At 40.7% G+C, this 15,761-nt stretch overlaps 1 protein-coding gene across 1 annotated transcript; it reads right to left on the bottom strand.

Annotated features, from left to right (window-relative positions):
• Positions 1 to 204: 204 nt before the first annotated feature.
• tipin (timeless interacting protein) lies at positions 205 to 14,718 on the bottom strand. The gene is made up of 8 exons (XM_087793316.1): positions 14,572 to 14,718; positions 14,233 to 14,332; positions 10,694 to 10,775; positions 10,543 to 10,618; positions 4,543 to 4,665; positions 4,403 to 4,475; positions 4,120 to 4,341; positions 205 to 1,034 (listed from the first exon to the last, which is right to left on the bottom strand). Exons 2-8 carry the CDS (start codon positions 14,309 to 14,311, stop codon positions 373 to 375), a joined length of 1,317 nt encoding a protein of 438 aa, XP_087649442.1. The 5' UTR covers positions 14,312 to 14,332; positions 14,572 to 14,718; the 3' UTR covers positions 205 to 372.
• Positions 14,719 to 15,761: the final 1,043 nt, after the last annotated feature.

Raw genomic sequence — 15,761 nt, 5'->3', positions numbered from 1 at the left:
ATCTGATAAAGAAATAATTGAATGTCATTATTTACCATGAAAACATTTTAAGTTAGAAATAATTAAATTATTCACAAAAAATGTTTCGATTAAAAAGTTACAATTTAATCATTTATTATTATTCATATAAGAAAAACTTCCACAGAGAAAATAGAAGAAAGAAACAAGGATAGAAAGAAACGAGGATGGAGGAGAAATGCACGTTCATGTATTACCCACAATCCTCGAGGTGAAACAAGTGAAGGGTTAAAAGGAAGAAAAGGTGTAAAGAACGCTGAGAAAAGACAGGAAGTGTTTACTGTGGTATTTACAACAAAAACATGTCGTCGAACTAGTGTCAGGGTTTCTGTAAAGTCTCAGTGAAGGTCAACATCATTCCTGCTCCTCACTCTCTACGTCCTGACTGTGGTGGCTGGACAACTGTGAGGGGGTTGGATCTGGTGTCGGGGAGGGTTCGGTTGATGGGGTAGGATCCACAGGAGGAGGTTCTTCCAGGGCTGGGGTTGGTTCTGCTGATGGTGTCGGATCTTCCAGGGATGAGTCTGGATTCTCAGTTGGAGATGGATCCATGGATGGAGGGTTCAACGCTGGGGTGGGATCCACTGATGGGGTAGGTTCCATGGATGGGGTGGGATCCATGGATGGGGTAGGTTCCATGGATGGGGTAGGTTCCATGGATGGGGTAGGTTCCATGGATGGGGTAGGTTCCATGGATGGGGTGGGATCCATGGATGGGGTAGGTTCCATGGATGGGGTAGGTTCCATGGATGGGGTAGGTTCCATGGATGGGGTAGGTTCCATGGATGGGGTAGGTTCCATGGATGGGGTGGGATCCATGGATGGGGTAGGTTCCATGGATGGGGTAGGTTCCATGGATGGGGTAGGTTCCATGGATGGGGTGGGATCCATGGATGGGGTGGGATCCACTGCTGAGGGTTGATCATGTGTCGGGTTCATCTCCACCTCCATGAGTGACGTGTCGTTATCGACCGTCTCCGTTTTATCCTCGACTTCCTCGTCAACCTTTGTTATGTCTGGAAACACAAGAGATGATGATGTGACTGACTTTTGCCAGGAACAGGAAATGATGAGTGTGTTTTTTTTTTAACTTCTCCAGATCCTCTTTAACTTCTCAGGATCCTCTTTAACTTCTCAGGATCCTCTTAAACTTCACCAGATCCTCTTTAACTTCTCAAAACCCTCTTTAACTTCTCGAGATCCTCTTTAACTTTTCTCGAGATCCTCTTTAACTTCACCAGATCCTCTTTAACTTCACCTGATCCTCTTTAACTCCTCAAGATCCTCTTTAACTCCTCAAGATCCTCTTTAACTTTTCTCGAGATTCTCTTTAACTTCTCCAGATCCTCTTTAAACTTTACCAGATCCTCTTTAACTTCACCAGATCCTCTTTAACTTCTCGAGATCTTCTTTAACTTTTCTCGAGATCCTCTTTAACTTCTCGAGATCCTCTTTAACTTCTCAAGATCCTCTTTAATTTCACCTGATCCTCTTTAACTTCTCGAGATCCTCTTTAACTTTTCTCGAGATTCTCTTTAATTTCACCTGATCCTCTTTAACTTTTCGAGATCCTCTTTAACTTTTCTCGAGATTCTCTTTAACTTCACCAGATCCTCTTTAACTTCTCAGGATCCTCTATAACTTCTCAGGATCCTCTTTAACTTCTCAGGATCCTCTTTAACTTCTCAGGATCCTCTTTAACTTCTCAGGATCCTCTTTAACTTCTCAGGATCCTCTTTAACTTCACCAGATCCTCCTTAACTTCTCGAGATCCTCTTTAACTTCTCCAGACCCTCTTTAACTTCTCAGGATCCTCTTTAACTTCACCAGATCCTCTTTAACTTCTCCAGATCCTCTTTAACTTCTCAAAACCCTCTTTAACTTCTCGAGATCCTCTTTAACTTTTCTCGAGATCCTCTTTAACTTCACCTGATCATCTTTAACTTCTCGAGATCCTCTAACTTTTCTCGAGATTCTCTTTAACTTCTCCAGACCCTCTTTAAACTTTACCAGATCCTCTTTACCTTCTGGAGATCCTCTTTAACTTCTCCAGATCCTCTTTAACTTCTCCTGATCCTCTTTAACTTCTGGAGATCCTCTTTAACTTCTGGAAATCCTCTTTAACTTCTGGAGATCCTCTTTACCTTCTGGAGATCCTCTTTAACTTCACCAGATCCTCTTTAATTTCACCTGATCCTCTTTAACTTTTCTCGAGATTCTCTTTAACTTTACCAGATCCTCTTTACCTTCTGGAGATCCTCTTTACCTTCTGGAGATCCTCTTTAACTTCTCCTGATCCTCTTTAACTTCTGGAGATCCTCTTTAACTTCTGGAAATCCTCTTTAACTTCACCTGATCCTCTTTAACTTTTCTCGTGATTCTCTTTAACTTCTCCAGATCCTCTTTAAACTTTACCAGATCCTCTTTAACTTCACCAGATCCTCTTTAACTTCACCAGATCCTCTTTAACTTCTCGAGATCTTCTTTAACTTTTCTCGAGATCCTCTTTAACTTCTCGAGATCCTCTTTAACTTCTCAAGGTCCTCTTTATCTTCACCAGATCCTCTTTAACTTCACCAGATCCTCTTTAACTTCACCAGATCCTCTTTAACTTCACCAGATCCTCTTTAATTTCACCTGATCCTCTTTAACTTCTCGAGATCCTCTTTAACTTTTCTCGAGATTCTCTTTAACTTCACCAGACCCTCTTTAACTTCTCAGGATCCTCTTTAACTTCTCAGGATCCTCTTTAACTTCTCAGGATCCTCTTTAACTTCACCAGATCCTCCTTAACTTCTCGAGATCCTCTTTAACTTCTCCAGACCCTCTTTAACTTCTCAGGATCCTCTTTAACTTCACCAGATCCTCTTTAACTTCTCCAGATCCTCTTTAACTTCTCAAAACCCTCTTTAACTTCTCGAGATCCTCTTTAACTTTTCTCGAGATCCTCTTTAACTTCACCTGATCCTCTTTAACTCCTCGAGATCCTCTTTAACTTTTCTCGAGATTCTCTTTAACTTCTCCAGACCCTCTTTAAACTTTACCAGATCCTCTTTACCTTCTGGAGATCCTCTTTAACTTCTCCAGATCCTCTTTAACTTCTCCTGATCCTCTTTAACTTCTGGAGATCCTCTTTAACTTCTGGAAATCCTCTTTAACTTCTGGAGATCCTCTTTACCTTCTGGAGATCCTCTTTAACTTCTCCTGATCCTCTTTCACTTCTGGAGATCCTCTTTAACTTCCGGAGATCCTCTTTAACTTCTGGAGATCCGCTTTAACTTCTGGAGATCCTCTTTACCTTCTGGAGATCCCTTTTAACTTCTGGAGATCCTCTTTCACTTCTCCTGATCCTCTTTAACTTCACCAGATCCTCTTTAACTTCTCCAGATCCTCTTTAACTTCTCAAAACCCTCTTTAACTTCTGGAGATCCTCATTAACTTCTCCTGATCCTCTTTCACTTCTCCTGATCCTCTTTCACTTCTCCTGATCCTCTTTAACTTCTCCAGATCCTCTTTAACTTCTCAAAACCCTCTTTAACTTCTCAGGATCCTCTTTAACTTCACCAGATCCTCTTTAACTTCTCCAGACCCTCTTTAACTTCTCAGGATCCTCTTTAACTTCACCAGATCCTCTTTAACTTCTCCAGATCCTCTTTAACTTCTCAAAACCCTCTTTAACTCCTCGAGATCCTCTTTAACTTTTCTCGAGATTCTCTTTAACTTCTCCAGACCCTCTTTAAACTTTACCAGATCCTCTTTACCTTCTGGAGATCCTCTTTACCTTCTGGAGATCCTCTTTAACTTCTCCTGATCCTCTTTAACTTCTGGAGATCCTCTTTAACTTCTGGAGATCCTCTTTAACTTCTGGAGATCCTCTTTAACTTCTGGAGATCCTCTTTACCTTCTGGAGATCCCTTTTAACTTCTGGAGATCCTCTTTCACTTCTCCTGATCCTCTTTAACCTCTCGAGATCCTCTTTAACTTCTCGAGATCCTCTTTAACTTCTCGAGATCCTCTTTAACTTCACAAGATCCTCCATAGTACCAGATGTGTGAGGGGACATCACAGAATATGATTACAGACAGCTGTCAATCATCTCACCGGTGGTCTTCAGGCGAGCGAGTCTTCTCTCCAGAGCTTTTCTTCTGTTCATCTCTATGCGCTGCTGCTGCTCTTCAGTGAACGAGGGGGTCTCGGGGGCTGAAGGTGGTCCAGGTCCAGGAGCAGGTGTGGAGCTGACGGCCCACTGGAGGTTCTCGGGGAAGATGCTCTCGCTGCTGAACGGATCCTGATCCACCTGTGGCTCCACCTGCTCTTCTGCACCTGAGAATGCGTGATGATCATACCCTTCTGCACTGGAAGAGTCCGGACGTCGTGGTCTTACCTTCTTCTTCTTCTCCTCCGCCGAAGTCCTCATGGGTCAGCGGCATGTCTAGCCGGATCCGTTTGAGACAGGTCTGACGGAAAGAGGTCAAAGGTGATGCAGGTGAGTGAGGATGTCTCCTGTGACGCACCTGGACTCACCTGCACGTCCTTCTTGGTGCCGAGTCTCTCCACGCGATCGATGAAATCTTCAAACTGAAGTCTAGGAAACAGTCGATGCGCCCAGTTCTGCATCCTGCCCATGAGCACTCGCAGGTCCTCCTTCTGCGCCGCCAGTAAGAGTGTGTGTCAACGTGCGTCCTCATATACAGTATTTGCGAGTATGTGTCAACATTAGTCCTCATATATTTGTGTGTGTGTGTGTGTCAACATGCGTCCTCATATATTCGTGTGTGTGTGTGTCAACATGCGTCCTCATAAATTTGTGTGTGTGTGTGTGTCAACGTTAGTCCTCATATATTTGTGTGTGTGTGTGTGTCAACATGCGTCCTCATATATTCGTGTGTGTGTGCGTGTCAACGTGCATCCTCATATATTTGCGAGTGTGTCAACGTGAGTCCTCATATATTTGTGTGTGTGTCAACATGCGTCCTCATAAATTTGTGTGTGTGTGTGTCAACGTGTGTCCTCATGTATTCGAGTGTGTGTCAACGTGCGTCCTCATATATTTGCGTGTGTGTGTGTGTGTGTGTCAATGTGTGTCCTCATGTATTCTCGTGTGTCTGTCAACGTGAGTCCTCATATATTTGCGTGTGTGTGTGTGTGTGTCAACGTGCGTCCTCACATATTTGCGAGTGTGTGTGTGTCAACATGCGTCCTCATGTATTCGTGTGTGTCAACATGCGTCCTCATGTATTCGTGTGTGTCAACATTCGTCCTCATGTATTCGTGTGTGTCAACATGCGTCCTCATGTATTCGTGTGTGTCAACATTCGTCCTCATGTATTCGTGTGTGTCAACATGCGTCCTCATGTATTCGTGTGTGTCAACATTCGTCCTCATGTATTCGTGTGTGTCAACATGCGTCCTCATATATTCGTGTGTGTCAACATTCGTCCTCATGTATTCGTGTGTGTCAACATGCGTCCTCATGTATTCGTGTGTGTCAACATTCGTCCTCATGTATTCGTGTGTGTCAACATTCGTCCTCATGTATTCGTGTGTGTCAACATGCGTCCTCATGTATTCGTGTGTGTCAACATGCGTCCTCATGTATTTGTGTGTGTCAACATGCGTCCTCATGTATTTGTGTGTGTCAACATGCGTCCTCATGTATTCGTGTGTGTGTGTGTGTATCAACATGCGTCCTCATATATTTGTGTGTGTGTGTGTGTGTCAACATGCGTCCTCATATACAGTATTTGCGAGTATGTGTCAACGTTAGTCCTCATATATTCGTGTGTGTGTGTGTGTCAACGTTAGTCCTCATATATTTGTGTGTGTGTGTGTGTCAACATGCGTCCTCATATATTCGTGTGTGTGTGTGTCAACATGCGTCCTCATATATTCGTGTGTGTGTGTGTGTCAACATGCGTCCTCATAAATTCGTGTGTGTGTGTGTGTCAACGTGCGTCCTCATGTATTCGAGTGTGTGTGTGTGTGTGTGTCAACATGCGTCCTCATAAATTCGTGTGTGTGTGTGTGTGTGTGTCAACGTGCGTCCTCATGTATTCGAGTGTGTGTGTGTGCGTGTCAACGTGCATCCTCATATATTTGCGAGTGTGTCAACGTGAGTCCTCATATATTTGTGTGTGTGTGTGTGTGTGTCAACATGCGTCCTCATAAATTTGTGTGTGTGTGTGTCAACGTGTGTCCTCATGTATTCGAGTGTGTGTCAACGTGCGTCCTCATATATTTGCGTGTGTGTGTGTGTGTGTGTCAATGTGTGTCCTCATGTATTCTCGTGTGTCTGTCAACATGCGTCCTCATAAATTTGTGTGTGTGTGTGTCAACGTGTGTCCTCATGTATTCGAGTGTGTGTCAACGTGAGTCCTCATATATTTGTGTGTGTGTGTGTGTGTGTCAACATGCGTCCTCATAAATTTGTGTGTGTGTGTGTCAACGTGTGTCCTCATGTATTCGAGTGTGTGTCAACGTGAGTCCTCATATATTTGCGTGTGTGTGTGTGTGTGTCAACGTGCGTCCTCACATATTTGCGAGTGTGTGTGTGTCAACATGCGTCCTCATGTATTTGTGTGTGTCAACATGCGTCCTCATGTATTTGTGTGTGTCAACATGCGTCCTCATGTATTCGTGTGTGTCAACATGCGTCCTCATGTATTCGTGTGTGTGTGTGTGTCAACATGCGTCCTCATGTATTCGTGTGTGTCAACATGCGTCCTCATGTATTTGTGTGTGTCAACATGCGTCCTCATGTATTCGTGTGTGTCAACATGCGTCCTCATGTATTTGTGTGTGTCAACATGCGTCCTCATGTATTTGTGTGTGTGTGTGTGTGTATCAACATGCGTCCTCATATATTTGTGTGTGTGTGTGTGTGTCAACATGCGTCCTCATATATTCGTGTGTGTCAACATGCGTCCTCATGTATTTGTGTGTGTTAACATGCGTCCTCATGTATTTGTGTGTGTCAACATGCGTCCTCATGTATTCGTGTGTGTGTGTGTGTATCAACATGCGTCCTCATATATTTGTGTGTGTGTGTGTGTCAACATGCTACCTCATATATTCGTGTGTGTGTATCAACATGCGTCCTCATATTTGTGTGTGTGTGTGTGTGTCAACATGCGTCCTCATATATTCGTGTGTGTCAACATGCGTCCTCATAAATTTGTGTGTGTGTGTGTCAACGTGTGTCCTCATGTATTCGAGTGTGTGTCAACGTGCGTCCTCATATATTTGCGTGTGTGTGTGTGTGTGTGTCAATGTGTGTCCTCATGTATTCTCGTGTGTCTGTCAACATGCGTCCTCATAAATTTGTGTGTGTGTGTGTCAACGTGTGTCCTCATGTATTCGAGTGTGTGTCAACGTGAGTCCTCATATATTTGTGTGTGTGTGTGTGTGTGTCAACATGCGTCCTCATAAATTTGTGTGTGTGTGTGTCAACGTGTGTCCTCATGTATTCGAGTGTGTGTCAACGTGAGTCCTCATATATTTGCGTGTGTGTGTGTGTGTGTCAACGTGCGTCCTCACATATTTGCGAGTGTGTGTGTGTCAACATGCGTCCTCATGTATTTGTGTGTGTCAACATGCGTCCTCATGTATTTGTGTGTGTCAACATGCGTCCTCATGTATTCGTGTGTGTCAACATGCGTCCTCATGTATTCGTGTGTGTGTGTGTGTCAACATGCGTCCTCATGTATTCGTGTGTGTCAACATGCGTCCTCATGTATTTGTGTGTGTCAACATGCGTCCTCATGTATTTGTGTGTGTCAACATGCGTCCTCATGTATTTGTGTGTGTGTGTGTGTGTGTATCAACATGCGTCCTCATATATTTGTGTGTGTGTGTGTGTGTCAACATGCGTCCTCATATATTCGTGTGTGTCAACATGCGTCCTCATGTATTTGTGTGTGTTAACATGCGTCCTCATGTATTTGTGTGTGTCAACATGCGTCCTCATGTATTCGTGTGTGTGTGTGTGTATCAACATGCGTCCTCATATATTTGTGTGTGTGTGTGTGTGTCAACATGCGTCCTCATATATTCGTGTGTGTGTGTGTGTCAACATGCTACCTCATATATTCGTGTGTGTGTATCAACATGCGTCCTCATATTTGTGTGTGTGTGTGTGTGTCAACATGCGTCCTCATATATTCGTGTGTGTCAACATGCGTCCTCATGTATTTGTGTGTGTCAACATGCGTCCTCATGTATTCGTGTGTGTGTGTGTGTATCAACATGCGTCCTCATATATTTGTGTGTGTGTGTGTGTGTCAACATGCGTCCTCATATATTCGTGTGTGTGTGTGTGTCAACATGCGTCCTCATATATTTGTGTGTGTGTCAACATGCGTCCTCATGTATTCGTGTGTGTCAACATGCGTCCTCATGTATTTGTGTGTGTCAACATGCGTCCTCATGTATTCGTGTGTGTCAACATGCGTCCTCATGTATTCGTGTGTCAACATGCGTCCTCATGTATTTGTGTGTGTCAACATGCGTCCTCATGTATTTGTGTGTGTCAACATGCGTCCTCATGTATTTGTGTGTGTCAACATGCGTCCTCATGTATTTATGTGTGTCAACATGCGTCCTCATGTATTTGTGTGTGTCAACATGCGTCCTCATGTATTTATGTGTGTCAACATGCGTCCTCATGTATTTGTGTGTGTCAACATGCGTCCTCATGTATTTTTGTGTGTCAACATGCGTCCTCATGTATTTGTGTGTGTCAACATGCGTCCTCATGTATTTGTGTGTGTCAACATGCGTCCTCATGTATTTTTGTGTGTCAACATGCGTCCTCATGTATTTGTGTGTCAACATGCGTCCTCATGTATTTGTGTGTGTCAACATGCGTCCTCATGTATTCGTGTGTGTCAACATGCGTCCTCATGTATTTGTGTGTGTCAACATGCGTCCTCATGTATTCGTGTGTGTCAACATGCGTCCTCATGTATTCGTGTGTCAACATGCGTCCTCATGTATTCGTGTGTGTCAACATGCGTCCTCATGTATTCGTGTGTCAACATGCGTCCTCATGTATTCGTGTGTGTCAACATGCGTCCTCATGTATTCGTGTGTCAACATGCGTCCTCATGTATTCGTGTGTGTCAACATGCGTCCTCATGTATTCGTGTGTCAACATGCGTCCTCATGTATTCGTGTGTCAACATGCGTCCTCATGTATTCGTGTGTGTCAACATGCGTCCTCATGTATTTGTGTGTCAACATGCGTCCTCATGTATTCGTGTGTCAACATGCGTCCTCATGTATTCGTGTGTCAACATGCGTCCTCATGTATTCGTGTGTCAACATGCGTCCTCATGTATTCGTGTGTCAACATGCGTCCTCATGTATTCGTGTGTGTCAACATGCGTCCTCATGTATTTGTGTGTGTCAACATGCGTCCTCATGTATTTTTGTGTGTCAACATGCGTCCTCATGTATTTGTGTGTCAACATGCGTCCTCATGTATTTGTGTGTGTCAACATGCGTCCTCATGTATTCGTGTGTGTCAACATGCGTCCTCATGTATTTGTGTGTGTCAACATGCGTCCTCATGTATTCGTGTGTGTCAACATGCGTCCTCATGTATTCGTGTGTCAACATGCGTCCTCATGTATTCGTGTGTGTCAACATGCGTCCTCATGTATTCGTGTGTCAACATGCGTCCTCATGTATTCGTGTGTGTCAACATGCGTCCTCATGTATTTGTGTGTCAACATGCGTCCTCATGTATTCGTGTGTCAACATGCGTCCTCATGTATTCGTGTGTCAACATGCGTCCTCATGTATTCGTGTGTGTCAACATGCGTCCTCATGTATTCGTGTGTGTCAACATGCGTCCTCATGTATTCGTGTGTGTCAACATGCGTCCTCATGTATTCGTGTGTGTCAACATGCGTCCTCATGTATTCGTGTGTGTCAACATGCGTCCTCATGTATTCGTGTGTGTCAACATGCGTCCTCATGTATTCGTGTGTGTCAACATGCGTCCTCATGTATTCGTGTGTGTCAACATGCGTCCTCATGTATTCGTGTGTGTCAACATGCGTCCTCATGTATTCGTGTGTGTCAACATGCGTCCTCATGTATTCGTGTGTGTGTGTGTGTGTGTATCAACATGCGTCCTCATATATTTGTGTGTGTGTGTGTGTGTCAACATGCGTCCTCATATATTCGTGTGTGTGTGTGTGTCAACATGCGTCCTCATATATTCGTGTGTGTGTCAACATGCGTCCTCATATATTTGTGTGTGTGTCAACATGCGTCCTCATATATTCGTGTGTGTGTGTGTGTCAACGTGCGTCCTCATACATTTGTTTGTGTGTGTGTGTGTGTCAACATGCGTCCTCATATATTCGTGTGTGTGTGTGTGTCAACGTGCGTCCTCATATATTTGTTTGTGTGTGTGTGTGTGTCAACATGCGTCCTCATGTATTCGAGTGTGTGTGTGTGTGTGTGTGTGTCAATGTGCGTCCTCATGTATTCGAGTGTGTGTGTGTGTGTACCAACCTCATGTCCTCGACCTCCAAACTGAGCATCATCAAACAATGTGCGCAGAGCAGGAAGTCCTCGGGCCGACGTCAGCCTGCAGACGTCAGAACACACACGATGACATCATCACTGTGCGTCGACACGACAAGCGTCGTAATGACATCGTCACCTGTTGGAGTCCAGTTTGGGTTGAGGTCGCTTCACAGTTTTCCTCTTGGCCTCAGGTACGTCGGCGAGTTTAGAGACGTCACCTGAACAAACGCAACATTATGACTTTACTACTTCCTGTCGAAACATTAGCCAATGAGATCCTACGATCTGTGCTGTCGAAACATAACAAATCTCATTTATTATATAAACACATCGGACCAAAGAATACTTTTGAAGGTCTTTTATTATTAGAATCAGAGTCGTTTTTGTCAAGAATCTTTTGATACAATAAGTATCACGATACAGAGTCAACAATACGATATATTTTCATATATATTGATGCTGTAGGAACAAGTATATATTTGTAGTATTGTCGAGTACTTGACTCTGGTGTTGTGATAGTGTAGTAACAAGTATATATTTGTAGTATTGTTGAGTACTTGACTCTGGTGTTGTGATACTGTAGTAACAAGTATATATGTATAGTATTGTTGAGTACTTGACTCTGGTGTTGTGATAATGTAGTAACAAGTATATATGTGTAGTATTGTCCAGTACCTGACTCTGGTGTTGTAGTATTTACAGACCACATGACTCTTGACGAAGTCGTAACTGCTTTCATTTATTTTCTAACCAAAATATGTCCAAACATCAGCTTTAAAAACTGCTGGAGTCACTGTATCCTCTTGTCCTCAGTCATTGTAGAGATCTCATTGTTTCCCACTGCGGAGGACGTAATGACTGCTGTCAACTAGTAACTGGAAGTTTATTTTCAAAACAAAAATGAATAAACGCTAAATACATGCATTTAGTCTGTAAATTTAAAAGACGAGTTATACAATTTTATACGTACTTTATTGAAATATAAACCATAAAATAGTTACAAAACTTTATTTTAAAGCAGATTTCAATTTGATTCAGTTCTGTTCACCTAATTATGATAGTATTTTTCTGGTTATACCAAGGACACCGTCTCTTTAAACTATATCATAGACAGCAGATGAAATCTTCAAACCAGAGGAGCCAAGGTCTCAAACAGGCAAGCCCCGACATTTTCTGATTTATTTGCCCTTTTTGGTAATTACTTTACTTGACTAGGTTTACCACCTTGTAACATTTTTTTTCTTTTTATATGTTGAGGATTAGTTTGATTTAACACACAATGTGTTTGTTTCTTCTCGTTTAAACTATGGTAACATTTTATTTTGTGTCTAAACAAGAAGGATGTGTCTCTCCTGCAGTTCATACAAAACTCTGCAGCCAGAATTCTGAGCTGCTCTAGTAGAAGAACTCACATTTCTCCTTCAAACTCTTCACTGGCTGCCAGTTTCTTTCAGGATCATTTTAAAATTCTGGTTCTTACTTTCATGGTCAGACCTTCCATCAGTGATCTGATCCAGACTTACACCCCAGCTCGGGCTCTGTCTGTGGATCAGAATCTACTGATGGTTCCTGAACTTCAGGACCAGAGGAGAGAAATCCTTCCAGACTGTTGCTCCTAAGCTTTGGAACCATCTCTGTGTTTGATGATCTACTGACTCCTTCAAGAAACATCTCTGTGTTTGATGATCTACTGACTCCTTCAAGAAACATCTGTGTTTGATGATCTACTGACTCCTTCAAGAAACATCTGTGTTTGATGATCTACTGACTCCTTCAAGAAACATCTGTGTTTGATGATCTACTGACTCCTTCAAGAAACATCTGTGTTTGATGATCTACTGACTCCTTCAAGAAACATCTGTGTTTGATGAACTACTGACTCCTTCAAGAAACATGTGTTTGATGATCTACTGACTCCTTCAAGAAACATCTGTGTTTGATGATCTACTGACTCCTTCAAGAAACATCTGTGTTTGATGATCTACTGTCTCCTTCAAGAAACATCTGTGTTTGATGATGTACTGACTCCTTCAAGAAACATCTGTGTTTGATGATCTACTGACTCCTTCAAGAAACATCTGAGTTTGATGATCTACTGACTCCTTCAAGAAACATCTGTGTTTGATGATCTACTGACTCCTTCAAGAAACATCTGTGTTTGATGATCTAATGACTCCTTCAAGAAACATCTGTGTTTGATGATCTACTGACTCCTTCAAGAAACATCTGTGTTTGATGAACAACTGAGTCCTTCAAGAAACATCTGTGTTTGATGATCTACTGACTCCTTCAAGAATTATGTGTTTGATGATCTACCGACTCCTTCAAGAAACATCTGTGTTTGATGATCTACTGACTCCTTCAAGAAACATCTGTGTTTGATGATCGACTGACTCCTTCAAGAAACATCTGTGTTTGATGATCTACTGACTCCTTCAAGAAACATCTGTGTTTGATGATCTACTGACTCCTTCAAGAAACATCTGTGTTTGATGATCTACTGACTCCTTCAAGAAACATCTGTGTTTGATGATCTACTGACTCCTTCAAGAAACATCTGTGTTTGATGATCTACTGACTCCTTCAAGAAACATCTGTGTTTGATGAACTACTGACTCCTTCAAGAAACATGTGTTTGATGATCTACTGACTCCTTCAAGAAACATGTGTTTGATGATCTACTGACTCCTTCAAGAAACATCTGTGTTTGATGATCTACTGTCTCCTTCAAGAAACATCTGTGTTTGATGATGTACTGACTCCTTCAAGAAACATCTGTGTTTGATGATCTACTGACTCCTTCAAGAAACATCTGAGTTTGATGATCTACTGACTCCTTCAAGAAACATCTGTGTTTGATGATCTACTGACTCCTTCAAGAAACATCTGTGTTTGATGATCTAATGACTCCTTCAAGAAACATCTGTGTTTGATGATCTACTGACTCCTTCAAGAAACATCTGTGTTTGATGAACAACTGAGTCCTTCAAGAAACATCTGTGTTTGATGATCTACTGACTCCTTCAAGAATTATGTGTTTGATGATCTACCGACTCCTTCAAGAAACATCTGTGTTTGATGATCTACTGACTCCTTCAAGAAACATCTGTGTTTGATGATCGACTGACTCCTTCAAGAAACATCTGTGTTTGATGATCTACTGACTCCTTCAAGAAACATCTGTGTTTGATGATCTACTGACTCCTTCAAGAAACATCTGTGTTTGATGATCTACTGACTCCTTCAAGAAACATGTGTTTGATGATCTACTGACTCCTTCAAGAAACATGTGTTTGATGATCTACCGACTCCTTCAAGAAACATCTGTGTTTGATGATCTACTGACTCCTTCAAGAAACATCTGTGTTTGATGATCTACTGACTCCTTCAAGAAACATCTGTGTTTGATGATCTACTGACTCCTTCAAGAAACATCTGTGTTTGATGATCTACTGACTCCTTCAAGAAACATCTGTGTTTGATGAACTACTGACTCCTCAAGACACTTTTATTTGAGCTTTTTCTTTACTTTCTTGTGGCTGCTGTGTTTGTCTATGTTATCTTGATCTTTTAAAGTATATATTTTAACTGTGTATTGTTTTTGATTGTTAAAGTGCTTCGAGACCCTGGTCTAGAAAGATCTTTACAAATAGCCTTTACTTTACTTTAATTTACCTTCTTCTTCTTCGTTTCCAGGAGACATTGGTGGAGGAAGAGGAGGGAAAGCTTCATCTTCCATATTGTCAAAGTCCATATCTTCACGCACCAGTAGATCCTTCACATTCACAAACTAACATTATCATGCAAGAATAAAAAAATAAACAATTCCAAGAACCAAAAACGAGTTTTATATTTATTCATGTTTTTCCAATTGTAAACGTAACAGCGTTATTTACTATAAAATTGCACTGACGGGTCATTTCGTCATGTTATTCAACACATCTACTTGTTTACGTCTATTTAATTTAAATAAAATGTATTTTACTCACTTCCGTTCTGATTTTTCTGACTCACCTGATGAAAACAGTAAATATATCCGTTAGTTCGTGAAGACACGACTTGTTCGCTGAGATTCGAACCAGCAGTCGAGCTCAAACACCTCAATAATCGTCCTTTAAACGGAACCGTTGAAGTTGTTTATTTGTTTCTGGACCTCGTCACGATCACGTCTGTCTTCAATATTCCCGCGTAATTCCTGGAGCACTTCCGCATTGTGACGCAACATCCGCCGATCGCAAAGAAAAGTGTTTACGACGGATTTAAACATAGAGAAATATATTAATAATGTAAAAGTTTAATGGCTTCAAAATTAATAGTTACTGTAATAAAAACAAACAAGCAAATAAAAACGTTTAATTTAGAAATTATAAAATAATGATTATATGGAAACGCTTAAAATGTGAACATTTTCTATTAAATGAAAATCAAAGTTTCTAATACATTTTAATTTCCATAATTCAATAATTAAAATGTATATTTTGTAAGGGGTAAGTAAATAAAACATGTAAAAAAATGTTTTTTTTAATGATTGATATTAGGATATGTTTTTGTTTAATCGAAAATGTTCTAACTCAATTAATAAAAACAAACAAGAAAATTCTTACTTTTAAGAAAGACATTATAAAATGTATTATTAAATGTAAATGCTTAAAATAAGAACATTTCAATTAAAAGAAAATCAAAGTTTCTAATAATTATAGAATAATCATTTAATTTCAATAGTTCAATAATGAAAAATCATATTATATAAGGGGTAAGTAAATAAAAGGTGTAAATAAATAAAACATATTAAAAAAAAAAGAATTTTGAAAATGTATTTTTGAATGGTTGATATTTAAATATGTTTTTTTTAAATTGAAAATAGTTTAATTAAATGATTAAAAAGTTTAAAATATAAATTTAATAATTAATTATTAAATGTAAATGCTTAAAATAACAAAATGTCAATTAAAAAAAAAATCAATCTTTCTACTATTAAATAAAATATATATGTCTTGGTGTAGTAGTGTGGTACTGTCACCAGAATATACTAACAAGTACTGAGCTACTTGCTAAAGCTGCAATATCGGAATAAGAATATCAAACTCTATTCATTTAAACAATATTTTAACATGTTTTTTAATTAAATCATTTAAAACATTTTTGAGATTATTTAATTTACTTATTCAAAGAAGTAATTAAATGCTTAAAAAAAACAAATTTCT

This window comes from Callionymus lyra, chromosome 6, assembly GCF_982586985.1.
Source record: "Callionymus lyra chromosome 6, fCalLyr1.hap1.1, whole genome shotgun sequence".
NCBI lineage: Eukaryota > Metazoa > Chordata > Actinopteri > Syngnathiformes > Callionymidae > Callionymus > Callionymus lyra.
Note: the sequence above shows the minus strand (reverse complement) of the source record. Positions and strands in the feature narration are given on the sequence as shown.